This window comes from Alexandromys fortis, unplaced genomic scaffold, assembly GCF_014885135.2.
Source record: "Alexandromys fortis isolate MF-2015 unplaced genomic scaffold, M_Fortis_MF-2015_v1.1 scaffold_371, whole genome shotgun sequence".
NCBI lineage: Eukaryota > Metazoa > Chordata > Mammalia > Rodentia > Cricetidae > Alexandromys > Alexandromys fortis.
The window spans coordinates 533,256-550,661 of record NW_026068266.1 but is presented as its reverse complement, the minus strand read 5'-3'; the positions used below and the strand labels follow the sequence as shown (position 1 = coordinate 550,661).

At 42.1% G+C, this 17,406-nt stretch overlaps 1 protein-coding gene across 1 annotated transcript; it reads left to right on the top strand.

Moving 5' to 3' along the window:
* Nucleotides 1–5,925: 5,925 nt before the first annotated feature.
* Nucleotides 5,926–16,976, top strand: LOC126494498 (endogenous retrovirus group K member 25 Env polyprotein-like). The gene is made up of 3 exons (XM_050131867.1): nt 5,926–6,708; nt 11,739–13,680; nt 16,944–16,976. Exons 2-3 carry the CDS (start codon nt 11,740–11,742, stop codon nt 16,974–16,976), a joined length of 1,974 nt encoding a protein of 657 aa, XP_049987824.1. The 5' UTR covers nt 5,926–6,708; nt 11,739.
* The last annotated feature ends 430 nt before the right edge of the window (nt 16,977–17,406 follow it).

Below are 17,406 nucleotides of genomic sequence, written 5' to 3'. Positions count from 1 at the left end.
ACACTCACAGTTTTGTATACTTTTTATTTTTATTTATATTAATATATAGCCTACCTTATATATGCTGAAGAAACTTTTATTTGAAGACAGTTTTATACTTATAGAATACCTGCAACAATAAAAAAGTACATAAAATTCATCTCCATCGATTGATCTAATGTGAGCATTTTATCCCATTTGCTGTATTGCTTCTCTTTCTCTGTGTACATGTATTTGACACTAACATTTATTTGTTGTTGTTGTTGTTGTTGTTGTTAACAGTTTTATAAAATTCTTTCCTGCTTTATTTCTCACTACTAGAGTCTTTAAAGACTTGATAAAAGCCATGTGCCATGCAGGTCTCCTTTCTAAATCAAATAATTCAGGGCAGGGATATTGGCCATGAGATTGTACAATTACTGTTGTGTTCTAATTCCAGGTTGTTTCCCTTTTACATTAGCACACAGAGTAATGGCTTTTCTTGTGGCATTCTCATACACACTGAGTTTGACCTGACTCCTGCCCCACTCTCCCAAATCCTGGTATTTCCTTTCCTCCCCCCTCCTTTCCTTGTATCCCTCCATCCTCAAGAAGGACCCTTCCACTTTCTCACAATATGTGTTCTGTTCTTCACTTTACTCCCTCAAAGTCTTTTTTTCCCTCTCTCGTGAGTCCCTTTATGATTTCCTGGCCTCTGGCCACACTGACTCCCACATAAATACACATATATAAAAATATACATCTCTTGGATCTGCATCCAAGAGAGAACACAGAATCACCTTATTTTAGTAATATACTCTTTAATACTCATTCTTAGAATTGCTTTTTAAGGACTAAAGAGATGGCTCAGCAGTTAAAAACACTGGCTCTTCCAAAGGTCCTTGAGTTCAATTCCCAGAAACCACATGGTGGCTCACAACCATCTGTAATGAGATCTGGTGCCCTCTTCTAGCATGCAGATAGAACACTGTAAATAATTTAAAAAAAAAAAAAAGAATTGCTTTTCAAAGACCTGAGTGATGAATAAATTTCAAAAGGTTTTATTTTATCTATAAAATTTAACTTACAGGCAAAGGACAAATAGGTAGTAAAAATCAGCTGTGTGTTGTATAATGATGAACTCCTGATCAAGACTTCTTCCTAACATTTGGACCATCAAGTTATATGTGGTATAATCACCTCCCAATACCACATCCTCTGTAAAGTAGCATTGATCTATAAGCATATTTCCATTAAAGATGCTTTACATATATTTAATATTCTATATATAAGTTTGCTAGCTTTACACCTTTTCACCTACAATTTTACCAAGTAAACTTTTGGCAACTAAGACCTAATGTGAATCAGGGATCTTGGTGCTTTTTTCCTGGGGGTTTGAGCTCAGGACACCCTCAATGTAAAAACCAAGGTGTCAGCTATAGCTGGCATCACATAAAGGTTACTGAGGGAAAGACCACTTCTAAACTTCCTCCCATGGTTGCCAGTAGACTAAAGGCATCTCTCAGTTCCTTGACACCGGAGCCTCTATAAGGCAACTCAGAAGACAGCGTCTTGTTTCCATCAAGTAAAGCAAGTAAGAGAACCAAAGACAGTGAGACAGATGAACACCAGACCTTTCTCTGCTTGAACCTCTGAACTGAAACTGTCACTGTTTGGGAAGCAATCACCAGTCCAGCCCACACTCAAGGAGAGAGGATTACACCATGCATGAGTGCCACACGATGGGGAGCCATGGTACAAGTTGCCTTTCATATCCAGCAAGGACAAGGTTTGCACAGTACAATCCCATATTCTACACTCAAAGTCACACTGTAAATGCTTAATATACTGGAAAATGATGTAAGGTTTTGATTTCCTCTGACCTCAATTATATTATAGACTTCGAGTGTTTGTCTCTAATTCTTCCTTGCTGCTCCCATACACAATTCGTGAGTTTTGAGCAGCTCAAATGCATTACCAAGCAGAGTTGGAATATAACTTAAGCATATTCTTGAAGTAAGATATTAATAACTGTGTTTCATAAATAGAATGACAGCCCTAGGTCAGTTAAAGTATGGCATACAGATTAATTTTTTCCATTACTCTTGTACTACCACTTTTACTTTTTCTACTAGTCAAATTTTAATCCAAAGTTTTAAAAAAAGAAGTTGGGGTTATTTAATATGATGATATAGGAACACAAAGTATTCTGAGTGGAAAATATTTTACATTTAATTGCAAGGACTTTCCTGCCACTCAAGGAAAGGGAGAGATTATACAGAAAAAATAAAATGGAAACTCACCCTTTAGGATTCTGTCTTTCTAGTGCAGCCTTTCTCCTTCAACTGGCCATGAGTGTCACATGTCCTCTAGAACACTCCATCAGTGTCAGCCATGGTGTCACGTGTCCTCTAGAACACCCCATCAATGTCAGCCATGATGTCACGTGTCCTCTAGAACACTCCATCAGTGTCAGCCATGGTGTCACGTGTCCTCTAGAACATTCCATCAGTGTCAGCCATGAAGTCACGTGTCCTCTAGAACATTCTATCAGTGTCAGCCATGGTATCACATACCCTCTAGAACATTCCATCAGTGTCAGCCATGAAGTCACGTGTCCTCTAGAACATTCCATCAGTGTCAGCCATGGTATCACATACCCTCTAGAACACTCCATCAGTGTCAGCCATGGTGTCACGTGTCCTCTAGAACACCCATCAGTGTCAGCCATGGTATCAAGTGTCCTCTAGAACATTCCATCAGTGTTGGCCCTGAGTGGCACGTATCTTCTGGAACATCCCCATCAGAGTCTTTTAAAAAGTGGAAGTACTCCTGAGGATAAATCAATGGTTATAACATCTGACATACATGGGAGTATTTATTATACTCGGTACATGTGAATAGCCTTCATGTTATTCAATGTATGTGATACATGAAGCTCTGAACACCTACTTTCCACCCTAGGAAATGAAGGAAGTATGATCAACACAGAACCAAATCTGTAAAAATGAAAGCAGTATGTTAGGATATACTACAACATTATAACTAAGCCGAGTCCTAACCTAACGCAACAAAAGCTTGTCTCTCTTCACATTGGCATGTGTCACCTCACTCAAAGGAGGAAGACCAAATCCTGCCACCATGAAAAGAGTCACCATAAGCTCCCACATTGAACCAACAGGAAATGTCTAGAACAGCAAAAGAAACAGAGACTGGGCATGTTAGTTAGAGTTTCTATTGCTGTGAAGAGACACCATGACCACAACAACACTTATAAAGAAAAAAATTTCACTGGGACTGGCTTATGGCTTCAGAGGTTTAGTCTATCATCATAATAGTGGGAAACATGGCAGTGTGCAAGCAGATATGGTGCTGGAAAAGGAGTTGCGGGTTCTACATCTGGATCCACAGGCAGCAGGAAGAGACAGTGAGCCTGCTAGGTCTGGCTTGAGCTTCTGAGACCTCTATGCTGGCCCCTCGTGGTAACACACTTCCTCCTACAAGACCACACCTACTCCAACAAAGCCTCATCTCCTGATAGTGCCACTCCCTGTGGGTCTATGGCCCATTTTCATTCAAACCACTACACTTGGACTGTAACTTTAGAACAGGCTCAGGGCAGTTCTAGGGCAGTCTGCTAATGCAAGCCTGTTGTAACAGATCATCTGGCAGGAGGAAGGAAGTGGGAAGCCCTTCACTATCTTCAAATATTAAAAGTAAATCATGTCCCCCTCCCACCCTACCAGAGGGGGGTAAAGGGAGATGGAGAGAGAAAAGTGAGAAGGGGAGGTTGGGGGGAACTTGGGGAAACAGGATGATTGGGATAAAGGAAGGTTGGATAGGGGAGCAGGGAAGCACATATCTTATTTAAGGGAGCCATCTTAGGGTTGGCAAGAGACTTGGACCTAGAGGGGCTCCCAGGTGCCCAGGGCGATGTCCCCAGTTAGTTCCTGGGGCAGCTGAGGATAGGGAACCTGAAATGACCCTATCCTATAGCCATACTGATGAATATCTTGCATATCACCATAGAACCTTCATCTGGCGTTGGATGGAGATAGAGACAGAGACCCACACTGGAGCACCGGACTGAGTTCCCAATGTCCCAATGAGGAGCAGAAGGAAGGAGAATATGAGCAAAGAAGTCAGGACCACAAGGGGTGCACCCACCCACTGAGACAGTGGGGCTGATCTATTGGGAGCTCACCAAGGCCAGCTGGACTGTGACTGAAAAAGCATGGGATAAAACCGGACTCTCTGAATATGGCGAACAATGAGGGCTGCCGAGAAGCCAAGGACAATGGCACTGGGTTTTGATCCTACTTCATGTTCTGGCTTTGTGGGAGCCTAGCCAGTTTGGATGTTCACCTTCCTAGACCAGGATGGAGGGGGGAGGACTTTGGACTTTCCACAAGGCAGGGAACCCTGACTGCTCTTCAGACTGGAGAGGGAGGGGGAAAGGAGTGGGGGGAGGGGGAAAAGAGTGGAAGGAGGGGGAGGGAAAAGGGAGGCTGGGAGGAGGCGGAAATTTTTTTTCAATAAAAAAAAACCTACTGCTGCAAAAAAAAAAAAGTAAATCATGTCTACCTCTATTAAATGTCAACAGACTTGTGTCGGTTTGTATGAAAATAATGTCTTCCACATATTTATTTTTTTGGACAGGTACTTTTCTCAGCCCTTGGGCTCAGTGCAATAGACTGTGTCCTCTACTGATCAGTCATTGTTCCACTGTTCTGCATGCAGAGGAAAATATTGAGAAAAGTTTGGCAAGTTAGTTTATTATTTATTATACAGTTTCAATAATCATAACTTAATATACACTGGTACTCATATAACTCGGACATTGGCATAACAATGTCTCATTGTACATGACTCTGAGTTTAGTTCCCTGTCTTCTTCAGGAAAAGGCATTATTACAGGAATAATAGCAAGTGCAACTTCAAAAGGCTTTTTTTTAAAAACTCAGAGGAAATAATCATTGCCATTGTCACCATACCCACGGATGTCACCGATCAAATACATTCCCTGCTAGTCAGCTTCAATTTCTCCTTCTAAAATACTGCACATAATTCCTTCCTGGGCAGAGATCAAAGCCATAATGTACTTGCCACTGGAGTTTACTAATGAATCCAAAAGAAAACCCATATCGACAGGGCATTCTTGAAAGATAAATGAATAGCCTGCTCTTTCCAGCATATTCTACAGGGGCAGAAACCAGAACTTCAAACCTTTTACAGATGAGATGAATGCTTGTCTTAGAGAAATCCCACCAAGAAAACTGACTTTGAAGCATTTCTTTTGAAAGGTCATATCCTAATGTATTATTTATCAATACTTTATAATTTAAAAAAGACAATTTTCCTACACACTTGCACTACTGCTGATGTTTTCTGACTGCTGGTAAAAAAATAAATTTGCATAAGCCCACTTAAGACATAAATAACAGCTCAAAATCATCCTGAAAATCTACTTCAGTTACTGAGCTGGTCACCTGTATCTCAACACTTGGAAACTGAGACAGAAAAATTAACAAAAATCCAAGGCCAATCTGGGCTACAGAGTAAATTCCGAGGCAGTACTGGCTACCCAGTAAGACCCTATCCCACAATCAAAAGACACAAAAGAGCAACAGATGCAGATAGGGGTGTCTCTTCCAACAAAACGGAGTTCTGAAGTAGGAAGATGCAAGGTTATGTTCTCTATCTTCAGCCTACCAAAAACAAACAACATGGACAGCAAATACTTTTAGATTGTTATGCAGCATTACCACAACAAAACTGGTTTCTACAGAAGCAGGTACCCACAAATGAGCCCTTGGTAGAGCAAATTTTACACCCCATCAGAAGGGCAGGAGCAGGGAAACTGTTGCATGCAACAGCTGCAACGATGAAACATTTGCTGAAGCTACCACATACATGCATTTTAGTTTGTGAGTGTGAGTGTTTTGCCTGTTTATATGTGTGTGTGCCACGTCCACAGCAGTGACTGCCGTGTAGTGACAAAATGCCTCTGCGCTGGCTTTCGCCTGCTGAAGGATTGGGGTTAGAGCTTCCTGGAGCGAAGCCCCAGGTGGTCCCCTGGCAATCAGTGGTCAAGATAGGACCTGATGCCTTAGGCAGATCTCGTATCTGGAAATGGCCTTGAGAGCGAGCCCTCCTGGCACCCTGCATGATCTTTCTCTGTATTTCTTATCTTTCCTGTTTTCAGCTGACTGCTCACCAAGAAATCAAAGTATGTCCTTGGCTCGGCCCCACCGTTCTTTAAGCAGTCCTTGAGGAACTGAAGCATGCCCCACGCCACATGAGCCTTGGAAACTTTATTAATAATAAAACAGAAGAATAAAAGACTATATAGACAAAAGCTAGACCCAGGACTCTGAGAACTAGTCCCCCACGGTAGAATATGGTTAGTGGTGTGAGACAGAATTCTAAGAGACAAAACTAAAAGTCCTTGCCAACACCTTGAGCACGTAGAAGGAGTTCTATTTTGATTATGCTTAGCCTTGATTTATGTCTGGAACCCTGAATGGGGTGATGCAGTGAGCCTGCCAAGTTCTTTGATCTGTTTTGTACATAAACTGAAGCTTTGCAGAAGTAAAATTGCAGCAGATTTTCACTACCAGTGTGTCTGTCTGTCATTCCCTTGCGTCGTATCCTGGCTATCCTATCCTTCACCCTGTTCTCCCGTGGATAGTGGTCTCCAAGAGGGACGGTCCGCGGCAGGTGGCGCTCGGAACAGGGACGTGAAGGATAGGTAAGCTTTTCCCCCTTCTCTTTTTCTTTCCAATAGTCAGGAACGACTCTCACCAGGACGCTGCAGGTTCGCCGGTAAAGGATCACCGGTTAAGTGTGAGTAATCTAAGTATAAGGGAACCATGGGGCAACATATGACTAAGAGCGATAAAATGATGGTAATTATGCTGCGGCGACAGTTAGCCAAAGCAGGATTTCAGGTCGCAGAAGACGACATGGTAACTTTTACCAAGTTCCTGAAAAAGGTCAGCCCTTGGTTCACGGAGGAAGGGACCTTATCGCTAGATGAATGGAAGCGTGTGGGTAAGGAAATGAGGCGCTATGTGCGTGAGAATGGGGAAAAAACTTTACCTACCTATGCTTATCAAATATGGTTTCAGATCCGAGAACTGCTGTCGGAAATTTCCCCCTTTGAAGGCTTGTGTCGTGACACTGCCTCTGAAACGGGAGCTGCTTCTCCTATCTATAGTGAAGTTGGGGAAGAGGAGGGGGACGTGGAAGAAAAGAGACCATTAAAACCTTCTGCTCCCCCCTTCGCCTCATCTCATCAGCCCTTAGCAAGGAATGATCTTGATGGCGACTGGGGTCTGGATGATCAGCAGGAGGAAACAGAATGGGAGGATGATTTTAGAGACCACACTGATCCTCCAGTAAGGGCAGCAATTGGGAATATCACAAAAGGAAAACCTGTTCCAAAGCCACGCAGCCGCCCCCTACCTCCTGTAGGTTTTCAGGGAGCGCTGGCTGAGGCACGTAAAACAGGTGATACTTCCTTGGGGATATTTCCTGTTACAGAAATTGGAGATAACGATGAGCCCATATGGGAGCCTATGCCCCTTAAAACTCTTAAAGAATTGCAAAGTGCTGTTAAAAGTCTGGGGCCTTCTGCCCCCTATACCTTACAGGTTTTGGATATGGTCGCAAGCCTTTGGCTCACTCCTCATGACTGGATGCAAACTGCCAAAGCCACATTAAGTCCAGGAGATTACATTCTCTGGCGTACTGAATATGAAGATAAATGTAAAGATTCTATAGTTCAATCTATAAAGAAGAGAGGCCCTAAGCCAACAATGTCCATGTTGATGGGCACAGATGACTATGCTCTTCCCCAAGATCAGGTAAAAATCCCACGTGATATATTGACAATAATAACTGGTAATGCCGTTTTGGCATGGCGCAAGCTCCCACCTCCCGGAACCAAGGGTGGAGCATTGGCTAGCATTAGGCAAAAGAATGAAGAATCCTATCAGGACTTTATTTCCAGGTTAGAGGAGGCAGTCACCAGAATGCTGCCTCCTTCGGAAGGAACAGATATGCTATTGAAACAATTAGCATGGGAAAATGCCAATGCTCTTTGTCAAGATCTTATTCGACCTCTAAGACAGACAGGGACATTAAGTGATTATATCAAAGCATGTATGGATGCCTCACCAGCGGTCGTTCAAGGAATGGCCTATGCAGCTGCAATGAAAGGACAAAGATTTAGCGCCTATGTAAAAAAGACATATGGAGGGGGTGCAAAAGGCATCACCACTCCTACTTGTTATAATTGTGGAAAACCTGGGCACATTCAAAGGGATTGCAAGAAATCCAAAAGCTCAGGACGAAAAAGTTTACCGGGCATATGTCCTCGGTGCAAAAAGGGAAAACATTGGAGTAATGAGTGTAACTCAAAATATCATAAAGATGGTTCACCTCTCACTAAAGAAGGAGAGGAAGAACCTAAAGAGTCAAAAAACTAGAACAGGGGTGTTCTCCTAACCCGACACCCAAGGGAGAAGAAGGTTCTCCGTCCCAGGGCATGTTAAACCCTGAGGCATCAGAATTCACTATTCATGATTTGCCTAGAGCTACTCCAGGAAGTGCTGGACTAGATCTAGCAAGCTCAGAGGACTTGCTCCTCTCCAAATGGGATGGAGTGGCCTTAGTTCCTACTAAGGTTTCTGGGACACTCCTCCCTCAGACAGTGGGACTAATCATAGGGCGAAGCTCTAACTACCAGAAGAACTTTGAGGTTCTTCCAGGAATAATTGATGCAGATACCCAAAATGACATTAAAGTGATGCTTCGGCCCTTGGCTGAAACTATACAAATACACAAAGGACAACGTATAGCACAGTTATTGCTATTACCATACATTAATTTACCCAATAAAATATTAAAAGAACAAAGAGGTGAAGGGCAGTTTGGATCTACTGAAGGGATCTTCTGGGTTAAGGAACTCAATGAGAGACCATTTAAAACTATTAAAATAAATGGTAAAAAGATAAGGGGTCTCATGGATACTGGGGCTGACAGGACATGTATTTCTAGCAGGGACTGGCCAAACTCTTGGCCGATACATAAGACGGGATCATCTTTGCTTGGATTGGGATCAGCCTCAGGAGTTATGCAAAGTTCCATGATTCTTAAGTGGGAAGATGAAGGAAAAACAGGACATATCCAACCATATGTTTTACCCTCCTTACCATTCACACTCTGGGGGAGAGATTTGCTGGATTCCATGAATGTTAAACTGGTTACTTCAGATAACCTTAATGAGCAGTATTTTACATAGGGGCCACTGCGGAAAAATTATATGCAGATAAAATAGAATGGCTGACTCAAGAGCCGGTTTGGGTGAGTCAGTGGCCCCTAACAGAAGAAAAAATACAGGCTCTTGAGCAGCTGGTGCAAGAACAACTAAACAAGGGTCATATAGTAGAATCCAACAGTCCCTGGAATACTCCTGTATTTGTTATAAAGAAAAAGTCGGGAAAATGGAGATTGTTACAGGATCTCCGAGCCGTAAATGCAGTCATGAAGGATATGGGGCCCTTGCAACCTGGGCTTCCATCACCAGTAGCCATACCTCAAGAATGGAAGATTATTATTATAGATTTGCAGGATTGCTTTTTTACCATTTCCTTGCATCCTGAAGATAGTGAACGTTTTGCCTTTAGTGTACCTTCAGTGAATTTTAGGCAGCCTTTTAAAAGATATCAATGGGTCACCTTGCCTCAAGGGATGAAGAATTCTCCAACATTGTGTCAGAAATTCGTAGCTCAGGCCCTGCAGGAGGTCAGGCAGGAATTTAAGGAAGCCTATATAATGCATTACATGGATGATATCCTTCTGGCTCATCCAGAACAAAGGACAGTTGAAAAAATTTTAACACAAGCCATTTATAAATTAACCCAGTATGGACTTGTTATTGCCCCTGATAAAGTTCAGCGTGACAGACCATTGAGCTACTTAGGACAAACTATAGGCACTAATTATATTAGTTCACAAAAATTGTCAATTCGAAGAGATAAATTGAAAACATTAAATGATTTTCAAAGGCTGTTAGGAGATATCAATTGGCTAAGACCTTATTTAAAAATTACCACTGGGACTTTAAGCCCTCTTTATTCTATACTTCATGGGGACGCAAATCCTAAGTCGCCTAGGCAATTAACCCAAGAAGCATTAAATGCATTACATATTGTTGAGGAAGCCATTGCCTGTGCCAGGGTTCACCAAATAAATTATCAAGATAGATGGGGCCTGCTGGTGTTTCCAACCGCTTATACTCCCACTGCCTGTTTGTGGCAACACGGAGTATTGGAATGGTTACATTTACCACATACTCAGGCAAAAATGTTGGCTGACTTTCCTTATTTGTGCTCCCTTTTAATTATAAAAGGTAGAATTAGATCTAGAGAACTATTTGGACGAGAGCCACATTTTATAATAACTCCTTATAAGAAGGCTCAAGTAGACTTATTATTACAAAATAATGAAGATTGGATTTTGGCTTTACAAAATTATACAGGTCAGATAGAATATCACTACCCCAAACATCCTCTCATAGAATTTGCTAAGACCGTGGAAATTGTGTTTCCTATCTGGTATTCATCAGAACCTCTAGATCAAGCGATATTAATCTTCACAGATGGTTCTTCCACTGGAAGGGCTGCAGTTTATACATATCATCATGGCTCATACTGGGAAGAAGGAGAGCAGACTTCTGCCCAGCAGACTGAAATAAGAGCAGTAATTTTAGCCTTCATGACATTTCAGCAGCCTTTTAATTTATACACAGATTCTAAATATGTAGTTAATTTGTTTCCAGCATTGGAAACTGCCCTTTTGTCAGGGAAATCACCTATATTACCTTTGTTACAAAGATTACAAATGCTTGTACACCAAAGGAAAGAGAAGTTTTTCATAGGCCACATACGTGGTCATTCAGGTCTTCCAGGCCCTCTAGCACAGGGAAATACTATGGCTGATTTATTAACTCGGTCTCAAGGTGTCTTTTCAATGCAAGAAGCACAAGAGAGTCATGCCTTACATCATCAGAATGCAAAGGCTTTGAAACAAATGTTTCATATTACCAGAGAACAAGCTAGGCAAATAGTAAAGCAATGCCAGCATTGCCCAGTTGCCTACCATCCCTTAAAAATGGGAGTGAACCCTAGAGGTTTAAAGGCTAATGTTATTTGGCAAATGGATGTGACTCATGTTCCATCCTTTGGAAAATTGTGTTATGTCCATGTGGTCATAGACACTTATTCTCATTTCATACATGCTTCAGCCCGAACAGGGGAAGCTGTAAAAGATGTGATTCAGCATCTTATTCAGAGTTTTCAAGTAATGGGTATTCCCTCACAGATCAAGACAGATAATGGGCCAGCATATACTGCCAAAGCATTTGAGCAGTTTTGTATGCAGTGGCATATTCAACATGTCACAGGAATCCCTTACAATCCACAAGGACAAGGGATTATTGAAAGGGCCCATCAAACCTTGAAGATGCAAATACAGAGGCTACAGCAAGCCAACAAGTATTATACTCCTCATCATGTGTTGTCACACAGTTTATTTACATTAAATCATTTAAATATAAATGATCAACAAAATAGTGCTGCAATAAGGCACTGGAACAAGGATAGAAGACAATCTCCATTGCCACTAGTAATGTGGAAAGATCTCCTTTCCGGCCTCTGGAAGGGGCCGGATGTTCTAATCACCTCGGGACGAGGGTATGCTTGTGTGTTTCCACAGAATGCCGACTCCCCCATCTGGATCCCAGATCGCCTCATCCGACCTGCTGTTGCAAAGCAGAAGAAGGAAAAGACGGTGGCGGAAGCAGAAAAAGCAGCTCCAGCAGCAAATGAAGAAAATGAAACTAAGCCGGCCCACGGCAGAAATAACATGGACGAAGATTCGTCATCTGACACGAGAAGCGAAACAGCTGCTCACTGAACAAGGAAAATCCCTGACAGCGTCTATGTATTTCCTCGCCTTTTTGGCCATTATCTCTGCTCCCCAAAGGGTGGAGGGAGTTTCCTACTGGGCGTATGTCCCGAATCCCCCTATCTTGCAACCCGTGGGGTGGTTAGATCCTGAGCCTTTGAAAGTGTTAACCAATGATTCAGTGAGAATGGGTGGTGCTCAGGATTCTGACGCACGAACTGGTTTGTCCTCTCTTATAACCTTTGAGGGAAGGGCAGACTCGCTTCCGATCTGCATTTCGCTTCAAGGGAGAGTGCCTTCGGGTTGCCTGAGTACACGCTACAGTACTTTTCTCACTGACGGGCCAGACAAAGAGAATGCAGGTAGGAGATGGATGTGGGAGATTCAGATGCAGACCTTGGGAAATCCTAATTATCATGACAACTTTACGAAAGTTCATGATCTACCTATAGATCCCTGTATAGGAAAATATAGAGACAAGAATCAATTTTGGGACTCTTCTTTGTCTAAGTTTCCTACATGGCTAGCTTGTGGCTTTTCGGATTCTGCGATGTGGGTTAGGCCTGTTGATTATGATTATGAGATATGGGACTATTCAAATTCTAATTCAGGGGTTAAAAGGAGCAATGGCAAAGGACTTTATGAAGATTACATTGATACCCATAAAGACAAGTACCACAATTATGCGTGGACTGGATTAGGAGAGCCACTTAGGCGATGGTTTTCTCCAGGATTTGTAGAACCCTACTGGTTTGCAAAACATGAAAATAAGACAAGGAAACATACTGATCTTTTTAGACTGGTTGCTGCAGCCAATATGTTTCTGGAAAAGAAGCCCAATCATACAAAATCTGAACCTGTCGGACTGAAAGCCTGTATAGCATATCCTAATGCATTGCTGTTAGCTCAGGCAACTTTTGTGAATATTTCTCAGGAAGGGAAGTCGTATAAAATAGTTTGTCATTCCTGTAAATTGACCAATTGTATAACATCGGCAGAACAAAAAGAGTTAGGTACTATGATCATTGTTAGACGCCCTCCTTTTGTGATGTTGCCTGTAGATTTGGGGAATGATCCCTGGTATGATAATTCTGCTATGCAGGTTTTAAACACTCTAAATGAGTTGATTAGGCCAAAGCGATTTGTAGCAGTATTAATTTTGGGAATTACAACATTAATTTCTATATTAACCACCTTTGCTATGGCTACTACAGCCCTGGTGCAGGAAATTCATACTGCCCATTATGTGAATGCTTTGAATAAAAATATTACTTCAGCATTATTAGAACAAGAAGCTATAGATAAGAAGTTGGAAGCAAAATTAAATGTGCTAGAGGAAGTAGTGCTCGTTCTTGGTCAGGACATTGCTAATTTAAAAACAACTCTATCAACACGTTGTCACGATGATTTTAAATCAATCTGTGTCACACCACTACCTTATAACACTTCACAGCCATGGGATAAAGTTAAGGCTCACCTACAGGGATTGTGGCGGGATAACGATATTACTCATGATCTAGCCGCATTACAAAAGGATATTTCTGCTATGAGTCAATCTCATTTACAATTAGGGGGACTGCAAGATTTGGCTTCGCAATTGGAACGTGGACTTAAGAGCCTTAATCCCTTAGATTGGGTGCAGTACTTTGTATTCATTGGAGTAATTATACTCTTGATAGTATTGGTCATCTTTTTATTCCCCTGTCTCTTAAAGTGCTTATTTTCTTCATTACAGGCAGTGAAACAGGAGGTGTTCGAGCTTCATTTTAAAAATAAAAAAGGGAGACCTGCCACGTCCACAGCAGTGACTGCCGTGTAGTGACAAAATGCCTCTGCGCTGGCTTTCGCCTGCTGAAGGATTGGGGTTAGAGCTTCCTGGAGCGAAGCCCCAGGTGGTCCCCTGGCAATCAGTGGTCAAGATAGGACCTGATGCCTTAGGCAGATCTCGTATCTGGAAATGGCCTTGAGAGCGAGCCCTCCTGGCACCCTGCATGATCTTTCTCTGTATTTCTTATCTTTCCTGTTTTCAGCTGACTGCTCACCAAGAAATCAAAGTATGTCCTTGGCTCGGCCCCACCGTTAACTGAAGCATGCCCCACGCCACATGAGCCTTAGAAACTTTATTAATAATAAAACAGAAGAATAAAAGACTATATAGACAAAAGCTAGACCCAGGACTCTGAGAACTAGTCCCCCACAGTAGAATATGGTTAGTGGTGTGAGACAGAATTCTAAGAGACAAAACTAAAAGTCCTTGCCAACACCTTGAGCACGTAGAAGGAGTTCTATTTTGATTATGCTTAGCCTTGATTTATGTCTGGAACCCTGAATGGGGTGATGCAGTGAGCCTGCCAAGTTCTTTGATCTGTTTTGTACATAAACTGAAGCTTTGCAGAAGTAAAATTGCAGCAGATTTTCACTACCAGTGTGTCTGTCTGTCATTCCCTTGCGTCGTATCCTGGCTATCCTATCCTTCACCCTGTTCTCCCGTGGATAGTGGTCTCCAAGAGGGACGGTCCGCGGCATGTGTGTACTAGGTGCGTGCCTGATACCCACAGAAGTCAGAAGAAGGCATTGGATCCCCTGAAACTGGAGTTAGGATGGTTGTGAGCCACAACATGGGTACAGGGAATTGAACCTATGTCCTCTTCAAGAGCAGCCAATACAATTAACCACTGAGCCATCTCTCCAGTCCTTAGGGTTACTTTTTGTGATAAGGCTGTTGCTCTTTCTATACCTGTGAATTGGCCTTTTGTGGCTTGCTTCGGGAGCAATTTGGTTTCCTACCTCTGCAGTATGGTGCCTCATTATTATTACACATGCTCCTCAATTTACAATGGGGTTATAGCTCCATAAGCCAGACCTAAGCTGAAAATATTTTCAATTTAAAGGGCACTAATAAACATCACAGCTTGATAACACTACGTTTATGCTGAGGTGGCATTGCTGGCTAGAGTTGCCCGTCTAGAATCTCCACAGTAAGGTACTGCATGTTATTATCCTGAAAAGAAAGATCAAACTTGACAATTCATTAAGTTGTCTGCTTTGTACATAAATACCACTTTTACTTCATCCTAACACCCAAAGTTCCTTCAGTTGAGGCATCACGAAGACAGAACCACAGATGCTGGCTAGTGATTTGTCAACTTGACACAAACTGGAGTCGTCTGAAAAGAGGGACCTTCAGTTAGGAAATGCCTCCCTTTGTCGGGTTTAACTGTGAGCAATGATCCCACCTCCTTCTTCAGCTGTATGCCGGACCCAACCTGCCTGTTCAACTCAATACAATACATACGATGAGATTCTAGGATGTGGAGGGCTCGCCAGCGGAGAGCCCAGTCCACTGGATCCCAGTTTCTCTGTGTGTCCATGTGTTTATCCTTTCTTCGTTCCTTTGTTGTTTCCAGTTAGGTCAAGTACTTGAAACCCACACAGAGACTTGGCATTTTGAAAACGAGTTCTTCACCCTAAAAGCAGTGACCTTGCTTCAAGATTTTGGCCACATAGACTAATGCAGACTTTGAAATTTGGGGAACTAAAAAGCCGAAGAGAGATGGGGGTTGAAGAATGGAAATCCAATTTCAGGCTCTCCAGGAAGTCCAAGTTGAAGCTGTGAGGGTTTAAATAAATAAATAAATAAATAAATAAATAAATAAATAAATACAGAAAAGTGATGTGGGCAGAGCCCAACGCTGTTTCTGTGGCTACTGCCATACGGTCGCTATCCACAAACCACGACTTAAAATAATAACCTCATTATTCGTCAGGGTGTGAGGCAGAAGTTCAAGCAGGGGTTGCCTGAGGCTGTTCTCCGGGGCTCAAGGAGCTCACAGAGCTCACTGTAATGCTGAAATTTAGGACTGCGGAGGCTGAGAGGGCCTCACTCACCTCTGGAAATCTGTGCTGGTGTCTGTCTGCACGCATTATTTCTGCCCTCCGCAGTCTCTCACTGTCCCTTCTACCCTTCACGAGGTCTGTGGCTAGAGAAATGCATGTCAGCACCTGGCACACACCCCACTACTCTGGCCTTTGTCAGTAACGAATAGCTAACTGCATGCCACTTTTGCAGGGAGGGATGCTTGCTATATTTTGGTATGTTCCTGGGAGAAACACAAAATTGTGAGCACCGAGTAGAAGGTAGAGAACCATCTGCAGAGATTGCCACCCATTTGCAGGCGGCTCTCCCATCCACGGGTGCAGTTTATTTTCCTTCCCTTTGAATCTGAGCTCATTCATGACTTGTTTTAATCAATAGGATGTGCAGCTATAACAGAGAAATAAATATTTCTAAACACTTAACAATGAATAAAATTTTCAGCAATTTATGACAGACAGACAACGAATTGTATTATCACATTATCTCAACAGATAATAACATAAAGTAACATAAACACTTTTTAATGAAAAAAATTAATTGAACAATGTCTGCCGAAAGTTACTCTAGAGGCACAAATGACTTGTTAGCTTCTCACTGTATCGATTCTTTTCTGTGGTGTTTTATTTTTTTTTTTTTTGCTGTAATATTTATCCAATTTTTTTATTTTAGAAAAGCTCTACAAAAATGCTTAAACAATCGGTGTATAAAACTTGCACTCGCCCCAATCATATGTATTTATCTAATCCCACACTGACAGCGTGCTGTTGTCCAGGTCTCCATTCTGTGGCACAGAAAACCGAGGGGAAGTTTAAGATCACAGACGTAGTAAGTGGTTAAATCTGGATTTGAACTCAAACACATCGATATCTGAGCCTATGTCTTTCTTCGTAGCTGAGCCTCTGTCTTTCTCATTTGTTCTTTGCTCTAAAGAGAAAACTGGTCCACTGTCTTGGAACTTGAAAACCAGCAATGAGCCCAGACAACAAATGTCAACATAAGAAGGCATGTGACATGTATGTAATACAAGCTAAAGACTGCATCAGAGACACATCCCTCATGTTAAAGGGTGTAGCACTGACATATCTTCCCATATGCCTTACGCCTCTCAAGACAGAGTGAACTCCATTTTCCTGTAGCTGGACGTGACAGTGGAAATGGACTTAAAGTGATGGAATGACAGGAGAAGAAATGAGAACAGAAAAATATTTCAGCTGCTCAATTTTAATGAGCTTCTCTATTCCCCAAGAAACTGATAAACAAAGTGGATTATTTCCCGTGAGATCTGCTGGGAATAATAAAGCAGGCTCATTGAAATTTCAGTTTTTAAAATAACCCTGAGCAAAAGGTTTATTAATCTATCAGATTTAATTAACCAGGTCAGTGGTCAAGCATTAAAAGTTTTGTTTACTATACAGATTGTGGGAAAAAAGACATTGAATCAAGGATGATTCATGAAAATGAACTGCTTGTAAAAGGTGCCGAAAAATGAAGTGAGGATAGACATGAAAGAAACAGAAAATTCTTCCCTGGAAAATCAGTATAATAACACCTTCCCCTGTGGTTTACCAGCTTCACCTCTTCCCAGCCAAACCTGCTCAG

Coding starts and splice junctions, on each gene's coding strand:
- LOC126494498 (XM_050131867.1), top strand. CDS start 11,740: ATGCCGACTCCCCCATCTGGATCCCAGATCGCCTCATCCGACCTGCTG. Junction 13,681..16,943: donor TACAGGCAGTGAAACAGGAG/GTGTTCGAGCTT, acceptor ATTTTCCTGTAG/CTGGACGTGACAGTGGAAAT.